The sequence below is a fragment of the Anguilla rostrata genome, chromosome 2 (assembly GCF_018555375.3).
Source record: "Anguilla rostrata isolate EN2019 chromosome 2, ASM1855537v3, whole genome shotgun sequence".
Taxonomy (NCBI): Eukaryota; Metazoa; Chordata; class Actinopteri; order Anguilliformes; family Anguillidae; genus Anguilla; species Anguilla rostrata.
The window spans coordinates 54,511,163-54,536,484 of record NC_057934.1 but is presented as its reverse complement, the minus strand read 5'-3'; the positions used below and the strand labels follow the sequence as shown (position 1 = coordinate 54,536,484).

The window sequence follows — 25,322 nt, the reverse complement described above, 5'->3', positions numbered from 1 at the left end:
AATTTTTAAATCATTGCAAAACATATAAGGAAGTGCTCCTTTTGGCCACTGCAGCATCGTCCATTAGCTTTTGTCTGTCATGTATCCACAACCTCTGAGACAATGTCAAATTCCTGTACTCACTCCTTTTAGAGTTTTTTTCAGTAGCCAAATTGTATAATCGATGAAAGGTTTAGAATTCTTATCTTTACTCCAGTTGGGGGATGAGACGGTAGCTAAAGCCTGTGACGTGGTCCTGCTCATTTCTCTCACGAAAATCCTGATCAATAGCCATTTAATAATTCATATTAGGTGTTGTTTGGTTTCGTGTATATACGTGTGCGTATGTAGCGACATACATGTGAGTGCGTACTTGTGTGTGTGTGTCTGTGTGTGTGTGTGCGTCTGTGGCTTTGCTGTTTTATTGCAGGCCCCGCAATAGATTAAAAACCTGCGAGAGGGGATGAGATGTGATTACAGCCAAGTCAGCACAGCGTAGGGCAGACTTATTTCCTGCCCGGAGGAGTGGAGGAGGTGCTCTGGGCGCAGGTCATTGGCTGTGAGCTGACCCATCATGTGCCACAGCTCAGATCAAGAGGGGGGAACGAGAAAGTGTGCAGGAGCAGCAACCTCTCAGCAAGAAAGGGGGAGGGGACCAAGAGAACAAGATTTTTTTTTTCCTGCCCTTCAGAATGCTTATCCCACTACTGCCCTGACACGGCAGGCTGGCTTGCTGTCACTGTTCTCCATATGCTTTCCCAGTCCACTCTCAAAAATGAAAATGGTAAGCATGAAACCTCCAGCTGCATTTAAGAAGTGATTGTTTCACATCCGTTTATAGTACCCCTCCCACAAGCTCCACAAGATAACATGCAAAAGTTGCTAATCTAAAACAGCAGTCAGTGGGATGTTGAGTGCAGGAGTCCTTCGGTGTGAGTACTTCGGTTGTGTATTGTAACACAGGTCTTTCTAAAACATATATGCTAAGCCTTCCAGTGTGTTTTGACAGGTTTGTTTTGCATATAGCAGCCAGAAGCTGCCTTCCAAGCAAGGCCCTGAAGAACCGTTGATGAAATAATCAGCTGTTTATGCTGAAAGTAAATGTTATAACAGTAGACATGTGTTTACATGTTAACTGCAAAGTGTTGGCTTTGAAGCATGCTAACTCATTTCAGATTCATCTGATGTTGACTTAGTTTACTGTCAAGTAAATGCATTTTTGCTATTTAAAAAATGTATATATCAATATACAAGGGACTGTTGCACCCTGCACTCTAAGACAGTTAGTATTATTAATGAAAATTCCCCATCATGTTTTCAAATGTGATGAATGCATGAAACAACTTTCATCCATCTAAGATCATTGGACAACCTTTAGTGAAATACAGTGAAATGGAAATGGATATAAAAATGTGCACTGGTATCCTCTCTCTCTCTCTCTCTCATTGATTAATTAAATCCGGCTCGAAGGAAATCTGCCCTCCTGAACAGCACTTTACGAGCCAGATGGCCAACTGGTTAGCTAATGAATCTCACATCCACACTTCCAGACACACCTGTGGGGTCTGCTTTTCTGAGCCTCCTCCGTTCCACAGTCAGGTGCATCACATTTAATCATCTACAAGTGCCACCATCAGCCCGCAACAAACCGGCCATCACATTCATTTTATATGAAGCCACGTGGTACTTTTGAGGCTGTGCATGTCAGTGTCATGGCGATTAGTATATATTGCACTTTTTTTGTTAATCAATACTCAAAGTAATATGCTACAGGCCACAATGCTCTCTTGCCATTTATGAGGATTTATCATGTGATGGCTGTGGCATTGACTGTGAAAGAACAAATAAACCAACGAAAGGGATAGACCACAGAATCATGCTGCATCTATGCTTTTCAGACAAGCATTGTAAAGGAATTAAGGGAATGGCAGTATTGAGCATTTGCTTCAAAATGTGTATTTCATTCTAATAGAATCACATACGTTTTTAATCACCATCAGAGTTGTTTGTCAGTGCTCAGCTGAAGGGACAGAGGACCCTGTAGCCATTTTAGACCCTGTAACCAAACTTTATTGGTCACAACCTTGATCTCTTGTTCAATTGGGTTGATATTTATGATGGCACTCAGCATAGCCAGTGAAATACCTCTCTTGGGTGGTCATTCTGTTTCAGTTTCAGGTAAATTACAACCAACTTGGGAACAAAGTGTGCAGGTGATTGAAATAAGCAATAACCTGAAATTGAAACCAAGAAGGTTAACTCACTCGCTCAATGTAAGTATAGTATAATCTGTTTCCGGTGAATTGGATAGGATAAAGATCAGACAGAAACATTGCTAAATAGCAAAGCTATGTTACACCACTCCGACTACCTTCAGCCATTGTCAACTCAAATGTCACATCACAATGAGTCAGCTTGTGTCTGTAATCCCCAAGGCTTCTCTGCCGAAATATTAAATATTGGAACAAATTTATGGGAAATGTATTAGAATTATGGTGCTATGTTTCACTGATCTGTATCTCACTGCTATTGCTTTCTAATTTCAGCAAAAACCATGCATCACTGGAAGAGTCACTCTTCTCCTAAAAATAATTGGATCTCCTTTCATCAATGAATGAATCTTACTGTGCCACTTTGTGATTCATCATTTATCTCACATTTTTTTACAGTGAAAACATAATTGCCTACCCTGAAGAGGCCACTCTCAGGCTGCCTCAACGTAGCGTCCATGACATTGGTTTGTAATTAGGGGAGAAGGTAACTGGCCGATTTCAGCATGTACATGGATTTGTGGGCCTGTCTGGAAAGTTAATGTGTTAATGTGCACACTGTCCTTGCTCATCAGTGAAGGTTCTCCCATTAGGTCAGTGGAGGTAACCTGCAGTGATTATTACCACAGCCAGGGGCAGCGTTGAGGCTGCCCTGGACCCTGATTTATCGCAGTGGGAGTGGACAGGCGGCAGAGGGGCAGGGCAGGGTTATGTGATGGACTGCGTGAGGGACAGGGAACTCATGTGCATTTTCTCCAATCAATAATGGACCTGTGTCTGTGATGCTCGTAGCTCAGCCTGACAGTTCCAACCACAGATGACCTTTGCCATTCCGATTTCAATGCCGTTACAAGACATGCAAATTGGCTAATCTCTCTCTCTCTCTCTCTCTCTCTCTCGCTCGCTCGCTCGCTCGCTCACTCTCTCTGAAGTTCTATTATCAATTTAATGCAGTGATTTGTCTTGTCTCCCTTGTGGGTAGGAGTTCTGTTTTTGGGAGGATGGGTGCGTTTTCTTAGGGTCTGACAGTCCAATTCTTGTCTGAGCCCCGCGCCAGGGCATGTCCTTATCATTCATCTGTCAAGCGCCCGTCACTCTGCCCCCGTATTTTTCAGAAAGCGCAGGGGCAGCTGCCATGCAGGCCTCAATCACCTCCAGGAAGAGCCTGGTGCTTCCACATGCTCCCTCTGCGTCTCAGCCCCCTGGCTGTGAGCCTGCAAATAGGGCCCACCAGGGTAAGACCAAACTTCAACTCAGACTTTTGCGAACACACACTGTTTTCCTGCAGTCACACGATGGTCTTCAGCGAACACACACTGCTGTTCCGCAAAACAATCTCTGCCCTTCTGCAAAATCATATGCACAGACCCAATCTATGATCTTGATCTATGAACCTGTTTATAGACAATAATGGCAGATTAATCACGCTGACAAATCAAAGACTCTTACATTGCCTGATGCTCCCCTCTAACTAGACATCTTTCATGATGACCTACTTGTTTCCTGGAATTTAACCTCAGCTGGAGGCAGGCACCTTGATAGGAACATGTTCTCCTCTTTGCTCTGGAAAGCAGTGGATTATACTGAATAACAAACTCAAAAATAAACAAAGTAACCCTTACTAAATTAATATTTCTAAATAAGTATAAGGTAAATAAGCATATATTAGCCAAATCCTGAAAGCCATCCAGCTGCACCTGATTTAGACACTCCACAAAATGACAACAAAAGTTCTGAATTTCATTGGCAAGAGTTTCATGAGGTAACTCTTATTCTTGCATGCTCAAACAATACTCAACAGAGTAGATTGGCAATTACAGTGCATCCAAATTTACTGATGGCATGTTTCAGGGATTTTATAATTTTACAGTTTCATAAGACTAACCTTTTGTAGCAGCACCCAAGCATCTGTGTCATGTAATTAAGCATGTAAAATTCCACTGATCATCCATGGAATCTCAGGATTCTCACAATTAATCCCATGCTTTTAAATTTAATAGTCTTTCATTTAAATTAAACTGCATTACCTGTTATTGTCCTTTCAGACAAACTTCTGTTTTTTAGGGAAACAATCACTGAAGATGCTTCTAATCATCTTTCATTTCAAAAAAGCAAACAAATAAAACTTTAAAACTGAGCATTATCCCCAGCTTGTAAAAGTATTGGTTAAAACTGTTGAATCATAACATAAGATTGCCATCTAGAGGTATGCAGTGGGAATATCAGGCTGTGATCATTAGTGTTACAAGATGAAGTATTAAATTAACAGAAAGTTGTCATTCTCTATTTTCACCCCATATTAAATAACACCACAGATTTACAAATATATGACAGTTTCATCATGTGAATAAGCTGGACTGATCCCAATAGAAAAATTTCTGTTGAGCTGAGATTCAGCAAATCATAACTACAGGAACATTCCAGCAGCATTTACTCAGCAATGTAGTAACCAGTCAGTACAGGGCTTTAACCATATTTTCCACTGTTCCACTGGCAGGTTTTTCAAATGATATTGACTTTTGTCAATTGTCTTTATGCTAAATTAAGCAGCTTTGTTTGGAATAATTACAGTGGACATGATATTACTAAAGTGATAGAAGTCAGACTGGTCAATACTTTACTTAATGATGTGTTAAGTGAGAATCTTTTACAATTCCAGATACATACTAGAATGTGACACTTCACCCATTCTTGCTGATACAGGTTGAACAGGTTTCACACACCACATTTTAATGGTTTATTGAGGCACTTTCACAAGTCCAATATCAGGAATGTATGACTGTTTAAATAATAACATTTTCACATTCTTTACTCTGTAAACATTTTAAAGGTTTTACATTCTGACAGTATGCGGAATATTTCATGTTTGAGTCATCTCATATGAAATACATTTATTTAAAAATATCACTTTACTCTTGTAGTTACTCGGCAGGGGTCTAAGATAACCATATAAAAACAGTAAACAAGCCATTTACAAAATCTTAATTTATGCTACCACTGTATCTAGTAGGAAGAAACCTTCTATTCAGTGTATGAAGTCACACTTTCACTACATAAATGTTCCATGTAAACTCCCAGTAATCAACAGGCAACTAATGGTAATAGAGACTGAAAATGTTTTCTGGAAAATACTTCTGCGTGGTTATGATTTCTTTCATTTATAAAAGAGAAAACAGGCACAGATTAGGCAATACTGTTAGACTAGTATAAAACATAATGAAAGAGTTTTACTACTTCTATTTAACATCCATAATCTTTGTGGTGCCATTATACTTTGTGTGAGTTGAAATCGAGATCTGTCAGGTTAACCACAATAAGCACAGCTCTCCCCTCACATTTTACCTTTTCTTTTAGTGCCGCCTACTGCCCATTTAAGGGATCATCCTGCCTGGCCTTGTTTGGTCACGGTCTCCCAGGGACAGATAATCTCTTTCACGGCACCTGTGGCTACATTTGGACACTCCTCCTCCTCATCCTCAGAGTCAATGGGGTAGATCCGGCACTCTGGGGGGATGTCTACTTTGATCTGAAAAAAGCTAGCAGAGGGAGAGATAAGAATTCAGTAATTGTGTCCCCAGTTAAGCACACATTTGTTGACTAAAAAAACAAATTACAATTACATCGACATTTACCGTTACATTTTGGACTAAATTATTCAATTGTCTATCATTGTCATTCGGGAGCCTGCAATAGTGTACAGAGGTATATCTGGTGCATATAGGAGCACATTTAGTCTACATTAGTCTCTACATGTAATACAGTATTTAATATGACTCACCCACAAAGGGGCATGCTGTCCCTTAGATTAAAACTGCAGAACACTAACATTGCCCAGGAGGCCCCTGTCATGCTGCGCAGCCTCAGGCCACTAGACTCACTTGGCGATCCTCTTGGGCTGGGGCTGAGAGTGGGGATCGTGGCCGAGGGGCTGGACGCGGCTGCCCGCGGCGTTGGGGCACTTGGGCGAGAGGCTGGCGAACACGGACGAGCTGCCGCAGCCCCTCCTCAGGAAGCGGCTGAGCGACAGCGTCATGCGGGACTTGGGCGTCGCCGGCCGCGGCTCCTCCGCGCCCCGCATCACCGCGCTGGAGTTGGACTCCACCGACACCTCGGCGCTCTCGGCGATGGAGGGGAAGGGGGCGGAGGCGGAGCCCCCGTGGCACTCGAACTTCCTCTCGGAGGCGGGCGTGCTGTCGATGGCCACGCTGATGGGGGAGGGGCAGGCGGCGCTGTTGGGCAGCGTGATGAACCCTGGGGAGGGGGGCAGGAGCTCCCTCCCCTGCTGAGTCTCGCAGATTCCGGTGTACACCGCCAGGTGTGGCACGGGGGCAGTGAACTTACACAGCTGCAGGACAGAGCAGAGCAGGTTCGAGACAGGACACAGGTGAGCACAGTTCACCCTCAGAGATTTACACACACTCAACCACAGCCTCCATACACACACACATTAAATCATTGTCTCTATTTACAGAGTGTGCCATTCTAAACTTCAGTTTCATCCATTTTATTTTTAATGTATTGTTTCCACTAATAGGCAAAAAGCATAGAAAGAACAATATTTTACAAGGAATAATATATAGTGCAAAACCTGAATGTTATTTGTCTTGAGTTAATGAGTAATCAACCCCATCTCCAATTGCCAGATGTCCATTAGCATAATTGTGTAGATGAAGAACTTAAAGTGAAGAACTGTGAATATGAACCCTGATATTAAACAATAAGAATATAACTCAATATGACATACTACACGTGGCATATAACCATGAAACAGAAAAAACAGGAGAAACAAATGAATTCTTAAGATGTTGAGGACTTTATTGGATGAATAGTCACACACCTCACAACATATACACACACTGACAAACAGAATGGGGGAAAATACATGGTAAATGTAAAAATGATGTCAAGCATATTACGTACTGTACACCATCATACAGATGAAGATGCAAAGCCAGTTTGACAGGGAGCATGCAATAGAGAGCATGAATTTGTCATAGAATGAAAAAAAACAGGCCAGACCAATCCCTTTGATTTAGTAGATAGATCATCAATATAAGTCAGATAAAATTTGATTTTAATCATTTGTGTCTGAAAATACTGAACCTTTATATTTATCATTAATACATCAGCATTTATGCTTGGTATTTGCTGATGTCTTAGCTCATGATAGAAAAACAGGCAATTTGGATTTAACTAAATAAATAATACTGCATATTTTATTTTAAAATGTTTCACTCCAGTACTTTCATGCCATTTCGCAAAGTAATTACCCTAATATGTTCATATTTTTAAAATAAATGTATAACTGTCAAGGCCTGGAATGTCCCATTCCAGTCCTAAATCACTGTAATAAGTACCAAACAGCGAGGGAAATCAGCCATGGCCTGACAGACAGAAAGATGCAACAAATGGCAAATAAACAAACCCCCAAAAATAATGGATTAAATTAATTTCATAACGGCTCCTGGATATTATTCCAAATTTTTTATATTCCAATCTTTTTGGAATGGGCAGATACTTGTGTCCAGACATCCTGTCTTTGCCTTGTAAATTCCCATTGTGCCACTCTCACATACAGTTTGTGTACACTGCATATTCACTTTGGCTCTTGAAGCAATCTATTACATGTAAACTTTACAGTTAAAAACATGACATACTGCAATAAATACTTTATTTCTGGTAAAAACTATGAAATGTTCTCAGTAATGCATCTGAATTTTTAGCTCCTTCTTTAATCACAGAAAGGTCTGAATTCAAGGTCTATACAAAATACTTATCTTAAAATTCTAGGCATTACACCAAACAGAATCAGTAGTAAACTAAAATATTTTTACTACAGAAAACAACATTGTTCAAAATGATGTTGTGTGGTTATTAAAATAATTTCAAATATTGTTAAGTAAAAATACAACAGTAATAATGTTGTCATCATGAACGTACATGGCCTGAGAAAGTTGAATGTTGAATTGTCTGCAAGATATATTAACCTGTTGTTTCGGTGTACCTACATTACACCCATATCTTCTTTAAGAGCAGGAATAATGACATCAATTATTAATTTCACTGTCCAGCGCTAACACAGTTTGGTTCGGATGTAAAAAAGGTTTCCTGCCCTTTGGTCTCAGAACTTGGGGAATACAATCACTCTGTGTCTATATGCCCTCATTTTCCCCTTCATTGCTTTTGCTTTTCCTTTCCTCATTGGCGAAGCATCAGGACATGTCACTTACATGTAAACACCCTAGTTATGAACCCTCATTCATATTCAGATTTCTGAAATGCTCAGAGCAGCTGTCTCGATTTTTATGAAATGGAAGAGTGATGACAAAATAATAGGTAAGGGTGGGTAAAATGGTTTTGACAGGATGTTTCCCTTCACAACACCAATAGCCAGGTCGGTGCTGCTTTCTTCAAACCTATCACCCTTCCCTGCAGCAGCTGTGGCCTATTTTTTCTCCCCCTCCTTGAGCATGTTTCGACGGTCCAGTTTGCTCATGACCTGAGTTATGTCCACAGGCCCACTGGCAGCCAGCCTGGCCTTCTCCTCCTGCTCCTGCTGCCGCACGATGAGTGGGCTGAGACTGGCCTTCCTGGTGCGCTTCCTCGCGTTCTGTTCCAGCTGCGCATCACTACAGAACAAACACAACACAGAGTACAGACCATCCCCCACCACCTACTCACAGACTACTGACCATCTCTCAGCACACCAACTCACAGACTACTGACCATCCCCCAGCACACTAACTCACAGACTACTGACCATCCCCCACCACCTACTCACAGAGTACAGACCATCCCCCAGCACACTCACTCACAGGCTACTGACCATCTCTCAGCACACTAACTCACAGACTACTGACCATCCCCCAGCACACTCACTCACAGAGTATAGACCATCCCCCACTACCTACTCACAGACTACTGACCATCCCCCAGCACACTAACTCACAGACTACTGACCATCTCTCAGCACACTAACTCACAGACTACTGACCATCCCCCAGCACACTAACTCACAGACTACTGACCATCCCCCAGCACACTAACTCACAGACTACTATGCGCATTCCCAGCACACACACTCACAGAGTACTGACCATCCCCCACCACCTACTCAAAGAGTACAGACCATCCCCCAGCACACCTACTCACAGAGTACAGACCATCCCCCAGCACACTCACTCACAGAGTATAGACCATCCCCCACCACCTACTCAAAGAGTACAGATCATCCCCCAGCACACCTACTCATAGAGTACAGACCATCCCCAGCACACTCACTCACAGAGTATAGACCATCCCCACCACCTACTCAAAGAGTACAGATCATCCCCCAGCACACCTACTCATAGAGTACAGACCATCCCCCAGCACACTCACTCACAGAGTATAGACCATCCCCCACCACCTACTCAAAGAGTACAGATCATCCCCCAGCACACTCACTCAGAGTACAGACCATCCCCCAGCACACTCACTCACAGACTACTGACCATCCCCCAGCACACTCACTCACAGACTACTGACCATCCCCCAGTACACTCACTCACAGACTATTGACCATCCCCCTGCACACGCACTTAGAGGGTACACAGTCATCACTCTAGTAGTTCCAATCTAGTGACCTAATGCTATGAGCAAGACGACATAATGAACCTTACGTGAATCTGTGGGCCTCAGGACAAATAGCCTTTCTCTGTGTTTCCTTGAATACTGGAGACTTCATGTATCGACCAAACGAATCCTGTAATCAAAGACATCCTGTTGGCTCTAACTGAAATGGATATATTTCTGGTGTGATATCTGGTGTGAGTGAACCTAAAGGCCTGACCTTCTTCATGAGCATGTAGATGTGCGTCTGGGCGGCATCCAGCACGTAGCGATGTGGGTGCACCAGGCCTTTTACGGTGATTTCCATGGTCTTGCCATCAATGTTGATCCAGCGTGGTGCTCCAGGGGCCAGAAAGGTCCTGCATTCACACACAGCAAATTTAGTACAAAGATATTTTTTGAAAGAAAACATGCCTTCCATTGAATGCAGAAGGATATTATTTCCCTGCAAACTATGAGAAGTAGTTATAACTGAAGTGGAGCTAGTATAAACACAGCACAGTTTATTGGCAGGCCAAGCAGCTGGCTATTCTTCAGAGACTGTTTTTGGTTGACAGTCCATCATATGTTTCAACAAGCATGTTGAGCCTTATAAAGCTGAAGCTTTCAGCTCCATATTTTACTTCAGTTTACTAGCAAATCTCACTTGTAAATCTGCTGGGCTTTTTCCTTCATAGTTGCTGCAGCACCCCACTTCAAGTCTTCACAAGTTTCCCAGAAGGCCAGATTTTCTCCTTTTTAGCAACAGGAAAGACAAACCAAAGGTAATGTCAGTATGGAAGCTCTCTTATTCTGTAAAACTGCATCTCATTCCCCCGTCTCCCACGTACCACTGAACTCCTTCTTCAAGAAGAGTCGGAAATCTGCCCGACCACGGGGATCACTGAGCAGCTCGCCAAAGCCGAAGGTCCAGCGCTCCACTCTCATCTTGGTGGGTATTTCCACACTGAGCACACACACACACATACACAGACATCTTGTCAGACACAGCCTTGGAGTGGCACCACTACAAACATCTTATGTTTATTCCAAGCACAGAGGTACACGTCTGTGCTGATGACAAAAGATGATGAAATCTATGAAGTAATGAAATTCCTGGAAAAGGGAACAGGGGTTATGGCAATGCCACTTTCTGGACTAAAAATAGGGAAGCAGAAACAGACTTCAGTCCATTATCAGAAATAAAGTTATTTTTGTATATTAGGGATTTGGTTAAATGTCATACACAATTTGGGCTGTACATTAAATACAGTTGAAGTAAACGAAAGTGACCGTCATGTTTGTAGAACCAGCCTGAGATGATGTGTGCTTTGTGACAGGACGCCTTATCCTGCTAGAAGAACCATTTGAAAAAGTCTAAACTAGTTGCAGTAAAGGCTAGTTGACTAGTTTTGGTGCTCATGTGCCCACTGTAGCCTCAGCTTACTGTTCTTAGCTCAGAGGAGTGGAACCTGGCATGGAGTTCTACTGCTGTAACCCACCCACTTCAGGGTTCGTTAAGCCTGCCTCTGGGTGGCTAACGACATAAATATGCTCATTCCGAAAGCAAAGCGCGAGCCCTGCGATTGGGTCTTCAAGGTCCTGTCTTCCATTGATTTCATCAATAGTGAAAATGTACTAGTGGCCACTCCTGGTCTGACCAGGTGCCTGCGGATGCACAATCTGAGAACATGCTGACCCAGTTATCCTCCGATGAAATAGGCAGCATATGATTGCTGGTGCGTCTGCAGTGTGAATAGAAACGAGAATAGGCTTCACATGAATCGGAGGCGTCACATGAATCGGAGGAGCCATCTCCTGATGTCGGCAGGAGGTTTTTCAGTGGGGAAAAACACAAATTCGGTTGAGTTCGAGTTGGGAAAAACGAGGATAAAATCGAGGATAAAATATACATTTTTTAAAAAACAATGTTAAATACGTTGTGCATTCAGAGATGCCCTTCACAGCATGGTTGTTTACAATTGTTATTTGAGTATTTGTGGCCAGCTTGAACAAGTCTGCCCATTCTCCTCTGACCTCTCTCATTAAAAGGTGTTTTCACCCACCAAGCTGCCACTCACTGGATGTTTTTTTGTTTATCGCAGCATTTTTTGTGAACGCTAGAGATTTTAGTGCATGAAAATCCCAGGAGGGCACCTGAGATACTAGAACCACCACATCTAGCAATCATACCATGGTTATTTATACCAAGTCACTTAGATTATGCGTCTTGTCCATTGCTGTTTGGTTGAACGACAATTAAACCCCTTTCACCACATCTTTATATTTTGTTACAGATACTTGGACATTACAAATTAGGGTAGGAATTTTGCCAAAATGATTTTTTTACAAATAAAAATAAGAACGAGAGCAGGAACAACATTCACAGAGGCAAATTCTTGTTACCAGAGTACACTCACTTAGGCATATTAAGGTCCCAGTAGGTGACATCATCAGTTAACCAAGGACTGCTAGGAAGACATGGGGCAAGGAAGGGGTCGTGGTTCTTGTATGTGGTCATGTATTTTACAATGCTGAAGGAGAATAGAAGAAAAAAAATGTCAACGAAACTGCATAGCCACTGTGCAGCATGCAAGTGAACTTAACTCATTATATTATTCCTACAATTAAGGATCATAAGTACCAGTAGACTGTAAAACAATTAAGGTTAAGCTGGTGCACAACTCTAATGTCATTGCAATTTCAATTGCACTTAAATATTGTTTTATAAATTAAATTAAAAATTAATATAAAATGAAAGGACATACGCTCCAACAGACACTGATGATTTGACCCTTGACCTCATAATGGACTGCTGAGTGTAAATAATCTGCAGAAGGGGGAAACAGAGAATTGAAAGTTGTTACCACAGCCTGTCTGATAATTATAAATGCCTTTACTACAGAATGCCCAGTTTTGGAGTTTGTTAAAAACATTTTTGGATAGGGTTCTGGGCAAAGGAAAGTGTGTTTGGAATGGGGGATTACAATGGAGCAAAATGCTCAGAAGTAGAAATATTAAAAACAAATACTGTAATAATTTATAGCACTACTGCCAGAATAATGCCCAATAAATAACTCTTTAAGTCCTTAAACCTCTGTCCAAAACCTATTCCTTGTTTATAACAAGTACATAAGTAAATTGTATAATTAAACTTATGATTAGACTTATAAAACATATTTAACTTATATAACAATTGCTAGAGGGTTCCAGTTACGAATATGGTCCACATTACATTTACAGAAATCAATCATTTACAAATCTAAACCAGGTAAAACCAGATATCACTTACGATTCTTCTGTAGTAGTCGTGTGTTTTTTTCTGAAAAACAGAGAAAGTATGTGAAATAGCACAAGTAAAATCATACACAGTATACAGTACATATGGTGTTGACTGCATTTTTATTACATATACAATACTGTATGATCAAGCACGCTGAAAAATATTATGCCATTATATTCAATGGCAAAAACAACATCTGTCAATATAAAGGTTATCAAGGGGCTATGATTAGCAAGGTTAATATGTCCAACATTCTTAATTGATACTTTTGCAATCAAATATATATAAGATGAGAAAATTCAGAAATAACAATAAACTTGCACCATAATACTTCAACCACAAATTTAACTGATAGCTCATATAGTATATTATATGCATGGAGCCATTTTAGGACAGCTGTTATATTTTATTTTCTGGTCAACTAATATGAATATACTATTTTGAACATCATACTTATGGGTAGCAAAAATAATGACAACTGACAATTCTTTCATAAATTCATGCATCTTTGTATTGTTTACTTTAAGTACTGTAATTGATGAACTGGTGAAACCTACTTTAAATTGCCAAACACTGTACAAAGTATTCGTGTGGAACTTTCCTTGTTTACATACATAATTAAATGCATCCACTTACTGAAACAATTTTCTCTTTTTGCCATAGAAGCTACACTCAGGATAGCTAGTTATGTAGCAGGTCTTCCTATACATGAATTAACATATATGATGTGATCATATATGTTATGATCACATCATATATGTTAATTCATGTATGATGAAACTTTGCATCATGTCTTACAAGAGCAACTACGAATGTGGCCTTCCATATTTGCTGCTACTTTAGCTTTAAGGATTTAGTGTTCCGCATCCTCTACATGTACACAAATGTATTGCAAAATTTTCTCACCACTGCACTAGCCAATATGCTCCTCTAAATGTCATGTTACACACTGACATTATGCACAGTTCCAACCTGTCTTTGACACCTACAGCACCTCTTAAAATAATCCTCCTGCGTTTCACACATTCTCATTTCCCTAACCCCACGTAATCATAAACTATACTCTTTTTTTGACTACCCAATATGTTTCCTAAAGTAACGTGTGATTTTTCCCCAATGCAGTTCCACGGCTTGCTTTTCAACTGAAACTCTTTGTATTGCTTCCACAATAACAGCAATCTATTCTAACACAGTGATTTTATTACTGAATATTGCACGGAATTTGAAATGTTATTTGAGATTTTGTTTATTGCATTCACTACTACAAGAGATGTGCCTCATCCATTTTGAATCTCCCTGCAGGAGGGCATCTGCTAAATTATGTAATAACCATAAGCATAAATTGATCGGGTTACTGTTTCTTTTCACATAGACAGGGCAGGCAGACATTGCCAGAGGACAAGATATGCTTGAGCAGAGGAGCAAGTCGGTGAAAGGATCATTGAGCATTATTACCATGTATGAGTGTGCAGAACACAGCATCTAGCAGCTGCTTTTGTCTCAGATGGAAATCATACACACAGAAATATATATATATATTAACATTACATTAGAATACAAACCTAAGTGCAGAGCACTCATCCTCCTTTCATTTCTCATTCTATTCCATCATCTACCAGCCTAATTCTCAGCTCATTTAACAACATACTAACATGACTACCGTACTGGTTTTTTTTTTTTTGGTTTTTTTTTCCAGAAAAGTGGATGAGGAGGAACAGAAGAAACAGCAAAAGGAAATGAAGTGGAAAAAGTAGAGACATCTGAATTAATTTTACATGTGAATGTGTTTTTCATCAACTGAAACGATATGCTCTGAGCTTTCTGTGTCCATTATCTACTTCTGAGAAACTAAATGAAAAGATTTGTACATAGTATATAAGCTGCTACAGTAAGTGATGTGCAGTGCAGTTAGAGGTTTGTTTGGCAGTTGAATTTGATTAACATTTTGTGTTGTACTACAATAAAACTAAGCATGTACTGTAATCAATACAAGAAACGTGCTCTAAACTGATTTGTGTAAGAACTTGTCCATGGCCAGTTAGTGTAATGGATCCTCTCTGGACATTCTCAGAGTAACTAAGGAAATATGTAATTATGGTGCTGTACTTGTTGCTTCTATTGGTGTGTTGTGATACTAGATAGTTTCTCAGCTCATTCTATATTGTAAAATGCTGCCACCTACGCAGAAGTCTATTTTCCATTAGGCTTTTCCGTTTTCATTAACTATACCTATATGTGTTGTGGCTTTTGTGTATGTGTATGTGTGGGTGGGTGAGATGTAAACTGAGTATACGTGTCCTCTCCTTGAGAACCAAAGCGCTGTGGCAGTCAAAAACAGAAGGAAAGAATCTGTGCAGAGAAAAGAGAAAAAGGAACCTGTATGAAAATGGGGAAAATATGAAAATAAAATAATAAATATGAAATATGAATGTGGTATAAATATTATATATCATGTCATTATACTATTATCAAATCTATTCAATTATAAAATCAATATAAAAGTCATTGTGTGCAGCAAAATATAGTGTAAACAATAAGTTTATTTTTATTTTAAAAGTACAATGAGGTAAAAATGTACTCTATCGCAGTCCCATACACTTTCTTATGTACCTGCCTTTGATCAAATCAAGAAATCATTCTGTCATAATGGCTTCTGACTAGGCAGTCTAATATATGTCAGGATTTCACATATTTTTATTAAAACATAAGTCATACAATTACAATTATATACGCAATCAATTACTGCTTAAATATGTAATTGTTAGTAATGAAAGGGGCATTGTCTTAATATTTATGAATAAATTAAAATGTGATGTCAAATTGAGCTTGGTTAGATTTTACTCCTCCTCTGGTGTGCATGGCAACCATTCCCCGAGGTTCCTCTGCCATTATCGGTTGCCATGCAAACACTATTATCCACCCACAAGCTAAGAGCCATCAAGAAAATGGAAAACCCAGAGAATTTCGGGGAGAGTATTACCACCAGTATAGCCCATCAGAGCTCTATCTCCATCCTGCAAATGTATATGTATATTTATTTGTCTGTCAGTGAACTGTGAGAATGTTAGTGTGTACATAATGTGACAGAACTGCCACTTGTACAAGTATTTTGCAGGTTTTAGAGCTGCATGGCTATGCAGCCAATGGGACAAAATGGCACATTACACCACAACACCTTTTACCCCAGTCACAAACGGGGTAAATTTATGTTAAGATAATGCAATAAATTCCATTTATCAAGTTTCATTTTTAAATGAATTACAGTTTGAAAGCGGAACCTGGTGTTAGGAAGGCAGACTCTGAGAGACAACACACAAACCCACTCACAATTCTGCTGAAATGCTGCTGCTGCTGGTGTGACCTTCACATTTAGACAGTCACTTGTAAAGCATGTAAAGCAGTTTGGCATACATTTACAGGCCAGGACTGATGGTGAGAAGAAGTCATTCTGATAACCAATATTACTGAAAAGCAGGCTTGGTCCTCAAAATAAAAGAAAAAAGAAATCTAGGGATGGGATTGCTCAGCTGATGCAATCTGTGCAGCACCTGCCATGGCACTCCGACTGCCCTGCAGTTGGAGCCAGGTCATAACTGGTAGCAGAGGAAGCAGGGTGACCCAGGAGAGAGGGATGCACCCTAGAGAAGATTAACAAGTAATAAATCCTCTTAAGAAGAGTAAGCAGATTGATAAAAAGAAAATATGCCCTTGACACGTCTGGGACCGGAGGGGCATACCCACAAAATCACAGCAATAATAACAATAGATTAGACCTGTTGCTTTTGGATCATACCTATCCTAATGCCTACAGCACAGCACGCTACTCACAATATGTACAGCATAAACACTGAAACACCACAAAGAGACTATTTCCTCCACTTTCAGACAAAAAAATAGCACTTGGAAACGATTTCCAACCATACTACAACATAATAATATTTATTTTCACACTATTGGTAGTCATTATCACCATATGGCATATTTATGGCACCTACATAGAACTTAACATCTCTCAACAGCTTGTTTTAAAGGCTATCAATAATTAGTCCTTTTTTATTGTTTTTACATTGTACATACATTTAGCTCTGTAGCAGCTTAACCATTAGACAAACACAGAACTCTACAAGATCATTGTAGACGACTCAGTCCAGTTAATGGGCCAACCATGCCGGAAATAGAAAAGAAGTACTGTATTTTTGTTTCTTTGCATCATGAATACCCAACTGAACCGCTTCCACAGACTGCCAAGTTGTTTCAAAGGGTAGTGAATGGCCTTTTCAGCAGAGCTGTATAGAATAGATTTTATGCCTGTCAGTCAGTCAAAATTAATTTACATTTGCATAGCTCACTCTTTTGGCATGGACGTTCCGATCGAATTACTGCTGAGGCGGATGTGAGTGGGTATGCCAGTGACTCATTGTCAGCTCTAACACAGCTTTTTACCCCTGATGACTCAGATGCTGCAACAAACAAGGGGGCTCACCTCTGTTACCTCATCAACATTGGGGTCGATTAGGCGGTCGATTCCATAGTCCATGGCACTGATAGTTCCTGGCTTTAGATTTTAAAAAAGAAACAAGTATTGGTCATTTGTCTAGAGGCCCTACAGTCTGTGGCTCACTGTATGAAACACTGTAGGTCGCCTTTGCTACTCAGATAAAGCAGGATAACTAACATTTTGATTTAATTCATTCTAAAACATTTCAGAAACTGTCCAAATTACCGCAGTTTACTTTACAGATGCATCCTCTGTATGCAAGTTAAGTTTTGTCCCATGATTTCTGTTTACATTCTTCCACATACCGCAAAATTTGATTGGTTCTAAAATCTATTGAAATAAATAATTTTGATTACATTTATGTCATAAAAAAATAAATTGTGTAGCAGTCTACAGTATTCATACAGTATTTTGTACATTTTGTTACACAGAGTAATGTATGCTCCATGTATGTAAAGGATTGATACACTGGCTAGCAGACCTCATGCCCCACACGGCAGGATATTATCATCACTTTGTGAGGTTGAACTTTCAAAATAAGGAGTCTCCATGAAAGCTTTCATATAGCTACATATACAAGACATTAGGGAATGCATTGTAACACTGTGGCCAGTAGCTCTTTTGACTTCCCAATCATTATTTTACAAACACAAAGCTAATGGACTCACCTAAGATCCTAAGTGCCTACCTTGCTCATATTTAGAAACCAGGGAGAGTTTCATTCTCCTCTTATGCAAAGTGGACTGTGTTAGTACAGATGCAATGCATCTTAAATATTGTTTGGACCTCTGAAACTTTGTAACTTTGAAAGTGGCATCAGCATACACAACAAATTAAAATCTTTATTGACTGGAATAATTACATATTTAAACTGAGTATCAGTTTATAGCTATCAGGTTTGGTTTAAATTGTCTAATTACCAAATAATAAAGATATCGTTAAAAAATTCATTATTTTTATTGAGAACTTTCTGAACAATATGTTCCCATTTCAGGGACCCCATTATCTTCTGCCTTTTTGCATTAGTGATATAAAAAAAGCTTGATATTGATGATACAGAACTGCTTCTTTCAGGTTCATACTGCAGTCAGTCCATTATTTTGAAGGGCATATCTTTGAGGATCTACTGTATTTCCACTATTTATATGTTAACATTAATTGTAAAACTTATATACTATTATGTACATGCATGTGCATTTTTGTAAGTTCAAATTATTTGGCAAGCAAAATAATACCACTGAGTACCACAGGTGCTTATTCGTGGCAGATTTTATGGATCTAGTTACAATCATTTACAATGGCTAATTGGTCATGTTATGTTAACAGTCATAGAGTTCTGGTGCGTACTAAAAATTAAATAACTAAATGTGGTTGCGTGTTTTTCATTAGACATGTCAACAAGTCAATGACACATCATAAGTATCTATGGACAATATTTTTTCCCTTAGTAAGCCTGGAATCAGTGTAAACACAGCAGTGAGAGCACATCTCTGGAGAATGTTTGTTTACAGTATATGTATGTGTCTGCCAGCAGAGCTCGCCAAAATGTCAGTGTTCTTTGCAAAAGAAGCGATTTTCTGTGGAAGCCAGAGCTGACCATTAGCCCAATACTCACCGGAGGTCTATGTACCACCCAGTAGGCTCTTTCCTGGCAGTCAAAAACCACACGGTCTGGCTTCTTTCTCTCCTTCCCTGCCCTGTGCAAACAGAGAGTACACAAGCCAACATTTACTAACATAAACTACTCTTGCAAACAGTTTCAGTTGAGTTATAGTGGATGTGCAAACGACTCCAATGAGACACCTGAATTGTTTTAGAATAAAATTAACAATATAAATGTTTTACAAAATGCAAGAGATGAAATTGGAAACACTGGCATTGATGCTCATTGATAAGGTTATCTGATAAGGAGAAATAAATAAGGAGAAATGATTGTGGCCAAGGTATAACCCTACTCGAGCTATGACATTAGTCAAAGCAAACCAAGACACATACAGTTGGCAGTCTGAAAAAAAAGAGTCCATCACTGACCGGTACTGCTCCTTGGCCTGCATCACAATGAAATCCCATTTGTGGTTCATCCATTTGTGAAGAGAATTATAGTGCTCCTAACAAAGTAGAAATGCCTGTTTTAGCCCAAAAATCATTCAGCAGACAGACAGCAAGACTGTTGAATACTAAAATTCATATTTACCTGTTCGTACAACTCCAGCATTCCCTTCTTGCGAATGTTTCTTTTTGCCAAGTAGATTGCTACAAGGATGAAACAAATATTTAGTGCCCTTTGAACTAGTTAAAGTGTGACTGGTCAAAATGGGAAGAAATTCACAAAATGCTAAACCAGATATTTAAAGTGGAATTAATTACTGAAATGAATCATCATGTTTGGCATGGTTACCATGGTCACAGACTGACAAATTAAAAATATAGCTTTCATTCATTCAAGTGTAAATAGCCAAATGAACCTTTTCAAAGTAGCAAGAAAAGTGGCTGCAAGTAAACCTTAGAAAGGGCAAAGAAGGGTACACAGAATATATGCAAAAAAATATAGTCATTATGAAGAAAAATATATAAATTTAAGAAAATAACTATTTGGCAGCCATTTTGCTATTTATATAAAGACTACAGACCATGTTTGCTTTCAAATGCGCAAACCAAGCCACAAAAATGTACATTTCAAAAGTATTTCAGTTTACATCGGCGCCACTATGCAGAAACAATAACATGCCATTCATAGCATAGCATCAAATAGGCAGTGACTGTAACTGATCGTTTTGCTGAAGGTAGCAAGCATGTATGTAAATATCTATGCAAACATCTTTCCTTGCAAGGCATGTTTGTGTAATTTGCAAACTATCTGAAAGGGAACACATCCAGTTTCCACATCTGGAAACACATAATTTGCAAACATCCTTTCTTTTGGCCCATCTACTGAAACACAAGGAACACCCACCATAGTCTGTGTCTTCAGCTGGCCACTGCTGTGCAGGCCAGAAGTATGGGGTCTATACAGAGGCAAGCACACAAGGGGTTAGTCAGGTGCCTACACTGAAATATTCATTAGTGATAAACATATGGCAGCAGGGTCAACAGCATTTGTTACAGGTCAAAATATTTCAGATCTGGAGGGTTACCTGGAAACGATATAGACTTGTGTCAGGTTTGAGAATAAGCTTCTTGTGGTCCTGAAGGGGATAGATGTATCCAAATGCCACCATCATGGTACCAATGCCCTGTGCCTCTGGACAGAGAAGTCAGGTGGCAAAAGGAAAGCAGATTTGAATGCAGAATTCTTTCAATTATAAATACTTGTCTCATTATTGGTGTACATTCTCCAGAAACATCTTCAACCTCACCTACAGAATCCACTTTGAAGCGATTGGCGATCCATGCCACAATATCCTCTCCTAAAGAAAGAAAAATAAATGCACCACAATTGTATAAACATGCTGTAATCATGCACCCTTCAGGCCCATTTTTCTGACAGACGGCTTATCAGGTGCAGGTCTGCGCCATGCAGTGCTACTGAGGACAGGTTAGCAGCCTGGCTAATGAGCTGCTCTAACATGGGGCCGGAACTGTGTCGAGCAGTATGGGGCAAGCCAGCGGGAGAGGAGCTCCTGTAGGGCTAAGCAAAATGTACCATGGCTCCTGAAAGAGGACACTGCAGAGGAGGGATCATTAGGACCTGTCACTCTACTATTTATAGAAGGAATGGGATTATCATGAGCTTATTATATTTATTAATATCCTTCAGGAAATTTTGGCATACACTGAAATGATAAAGGATAGCATGTGTACAATAAACATTAGGAACTGAAAGCATTTGATATCCTGGATAAAAAGTATCACAAAAAATAACACCAGTCAAATGGAACTAATGATATAACACATACTGTCATAAGAAATGGGCCATTCCCATTCTGCTTTTAATTAAAATGAGGTACATAAACTGTACTGTATTTGCATTTGCAGACAAGAAAAGATACAAGGGATATCTGATACTGATGTAGACAGTAGTACATCTATCAAGAACAACACCTGAGGGAGTCTACATTATTGATCCTAATGAGTCTCCTATCTTCTGGGCTCAAAGTCTTGTAGGCAGATTTTGGGCACTGCAATGTGAGAAGAATCCCATAGTCAAGGTAGTCCAAGGAGTAACATTTTGCAGCAGATGTAAGGAACTTGAATCAGAAGGAAGATGGGAAATAAATATCCCCTACAAATATATCATACAAAAAACACAAGTCTCAATATTGTATTTATTTATTTAACCAGGGTAGGTTCGCTGAGCACGGATGCTCTTTTGCAGCAACACTCTCCTTCACACTCATACACATTCATACCTGGGAGCTGCCCAGTACAACCACAATCCTCTATTGTTGGCCACTGAGCAGCTCCACTGGAGGGAAAGAACATTTTTTAGCCAATTAAATCAAGGGATGATTAGGTGGCAAGTTTTTGCGAGAGCCAGATCGGGGATTTTAGCCAGGACACCGGGGAACCCGCTACTCTTTGCAAATAGTGTCATGGGATCTTTAATGACCACAGTGAGTCAGGACCTCGATTTAACATCTCATCCGAAAGATGGCATCTCCTACAGCACAGTGTCCCCATCACTGCACTGGGGCATTGGGGTTTATTTGACCAGAGGGAAGATTGCCCCCTGCTGGTCCACCGACACCACTTCCACTACAACACATACCATGTGTTGTAAAGAAGGGAAGTTGGAAATTGGGTTCTACAATGATGAAGCAATCAGACACTTTCCTTGTTTTTCCAAGGAGTTTATGTTGATGAGTTCCTCGGTTTCTGGAGATAAGGAGTTCCATAATAGAACATTTAGAATCAGGGACTAAATTTGGCATTAAAAAGATTGGAGAGATATATCTTATTGCAGTAAAATCTTTGGCAGAGTTTTCAAGAGCTCTGCTCCCTGTGACCACATTAGGCATGAGTTGCTGCAGCCAGCTGCAAATAGGTTGTCATGGCAATGGCTTCTTCAATCCAGCACATACATAGAGGTCCTTAAAATGTAAGGGCCAATAAAACTGGATTTGCTTTAATAAAATCTAGACCTTTGATATTCAGGAAGACAGAAGTAGGTGAGCAGTTTCTAGACATCAGTTTCTAAAAAACTCCATTAATATTCCATTTCAGAGGGTAATAACATTGTATAAGGGAAGACTGATTTAACAGTAGTTGAATCAGCATTGTCTGGTATTTTGTATGTCTGCGTTTCATTTATTTTCCTCTGAAGTGAGCACATTATGATTTAGATGTGCATATACAGATTGAGGGTCTCACCAGTGATAGCGTGTGGAATAGTGGTGATGACCAGCCTTTGGGTCTGGGATTTCACACCATTTTTTGGGTCCTGCATCTCTACCACCAGAGCCTCTACCTGCAAGTTGAAAAGGGACCTTAATATAAATATCATGAAAAAAATGGCAGATGTTAACACAGAGACCTTCTGAAGAAAATATTCCAAACACCTTTCAGTAAAGCTCATACATCACAGGTATGGCTGATCTTACTCCAGAATTCCATCCAGGATCTTCTTATCCAAGAACTATCATTCTAAATGACAACAAATCCATTTTTTTCTAGATTGGCACCACTGACAACCCCTGTAATGCTTCTGATTCATCGGTTTAGCATTGGTCATTTGTAACAGTTTCAGAGAACCTCATTCACAATAAGACAAAATGAAGAAACAGTTGGCATAAAAAAATATTTCTGCTAAATCTAGCATAAGGCACTCATCCAGCTCACACAGGCATCTCAGAGATTGTCTCTTGAATGCTTTTTATGCTTAGTAATGGTGCAAATGACCTTTTTGAAATGTGCCACAAATTATTTACCACCCTCTCTTTCACACACATACTATGTCTGAAGCAGGTTCATGCCAAGCTACAACAAGTGGCTCTGAAGTTAGACTGGAGACCTACCATGAATCCTACACTGAAGCAAAGCAAGCTCTTCAAATGAATAAATGCAGCCAATGTTTTCTTTAAAGGTCTGGGTTTATCAGCACATTTAAAACTGCTATAGTAATAACATAAGAGACAAGTCCCATTTAGAGACAAGGCAAGCATTACACCAAATCAATCAGGACTATGTGTTCTCCCATTCATATCTTTACTGAATATAAAGCAGTTGTTGTTTTCCTGACAGAATAAGAATAGTTTGTAGAAAATATTAACAGTACTATAGCAGAAAGACCTCTGTTTTTCCTAGTTGTGTAGGCAATATATTATAGTCACCCTCTTTAACAGGGATGCAAGAGTTTGGAGAAAGCAGATATTGGTCAAGGGCGTGATTTTAATAAATGGATAAATGTTGAAGACAGTTCTAATATATTCTTGTAAATTAACACTTCAACAATGCTATCATGATTACTAGCCAAAGAAAAAGTCATTGATTGTAATCGTAAATGTATTATGCAGTCGCACAGGTGAGATATGCTAGACCAAAAATACACGCATTTGTTTTCATCATAAATGAGCCATTACGATCCAGCACTTCAGAATTTCCTTAGTTTTCCCTTGAAAATGTGTAGGCGCGTGTAAAACTGTTAACATAAAATTCCAGTGTTACAAAAAAAGCTGTCAAAACTCCTAATATGACACCAGCACTATTTCTGAATTTTCACCAGAAGTGTAGCCTACATTGTTGTTGTTTAGCGTACTGTGCCATACACTGAAAATAAGACAACAAATAAACTGACTTGGAAAAACTAAGATTACAAACAACAACACCATGAGCAATTGTCATTGTTTAGATTCTGCTGATGTATTTTCTAGTGATAAAGGACATTTTAAAGCAGAAAGCATCGTTCATTAATATCAATAGCAACACATCTAGCTGAAATTGAAGAGTTACGGTCAGCACTGCTGCTAATCTGCATAAACTTAGATTTTTAACGACATGACCAGGACGGCCAGAAATTCGTATAATTTCTCAAAAAATAAAATATCTCTTGCAGTGCAATTGTTATTCCAATATGTATACAGGCTACCTACTAAAGCATTGATACTGCATTTAATAAATGTAACTCACCTTCTTCAAACAGGCCATCCGTGGTCGATAACGCTGCCCATGATCAATGATATTTCTGATTGTCATCTTTCCGATCGCGTTTTATTCAATACCTCACTGAGTCATCCACAACAACGTCTCTAACGAAAAATATATATATTTTATCTACACAATGTGAAGACGTCTGCGTTGCGCTCGCCCCTATCCACAAACCACCTATAATTATAAGCGAACGCTTGAGGTACGATGAACGGATGGGTACCTCGGCCAATCACAGTGCAGCTTACATTCCGTTGTCGACCTGTCACACCCCGCAAAGAGCACCTAGTTAAATACTATAGTCTGTACGGCAGGCGGCGGTGTTGAATAATTGTTGGAATTAATTTATGAGAACGAGAACCCCAAGATTTTCAGTGGGAAGCCTGTTGAAAGTTTCACATTTTTATTATAGAATAGGCAATCTGCGTTAGAACGAATAGGCCTATTATGGCGATTTAATGTCGTCTCCTTTAAAGTAGCCTAACTGCTTGTTGGTTAACACCATTATTTAGACTGTAGATTTTAAACAAGACCATGTCAAAACCTAGTATATGGCTGGACCGGCCGACCAATGGTGTAACTTCATCACTCAGTCACAGACATTCGCGTTTGTAGGGCT

At 39.7% G+C, this 25,322-nt stretch overlaps 1 protein-coding gene across 5 annotated transcripts; it reads right to left on the bottom strand.

The window, feature by feature from the left end:
• Positions 1–4,972: 4,972 nt before the first annotated feature.
• Positions 4,973–25,235, bottom strand: LOC135248461 (regulator of G-protein signaling 9-like). Of its 5 annotated transcripts, none has more exons than XM_064323136.1 (19): positions 24,686–25,234; positions 22,931–23,027; positions 20,977–21,027; positions 20,755–20,861; positions 20,574–20,625; positions 19,815–19,873; positions 19,652–19,728; positions 19,236–19,317; positions 17,615–17,677; positions 13,132–13,161; positions 12,608–12,669; positions 12,260–12,373; positions 10,691–10,806; positions 10,507–10,594; positions 10,081–10,219; positions 9,911–9,993; positions 8,749–8,878; positions 6,128–6,594; positions 4,973–5,785 (listed from the first exon to the last, which is right to left on the bottom strand). In XM_064323136.1, exons 1-19 carry the CDS (start codon positions 24,749–24,751, stop codon positions 5,629–5,631), a joined length of 2,040 nt encoding a protein of 679 aa, XP_064179206.1. In that variant the 5' UTR covers positions 24,752–25,234; the 3' UTR covers positions 4,973–5,628. The 5 variants fall into 5 exon arrangements, with proteins under 5 accessions (XP_064179206.1, XP_064179204.1, XP_064179207.1 ...); XM_064323134.1 differs by having other exon boundaries at positions 17,606–17,677; positions 24,686–25,233; XM_064323137.1 differs by lacking the exon at positions 22,931–23,027 and having other exon boundaries at positions 17,606–17,677; positions 24,686–25,235.
• Positions 25,236–25,322: the final 87 nt, after the last annotated feature.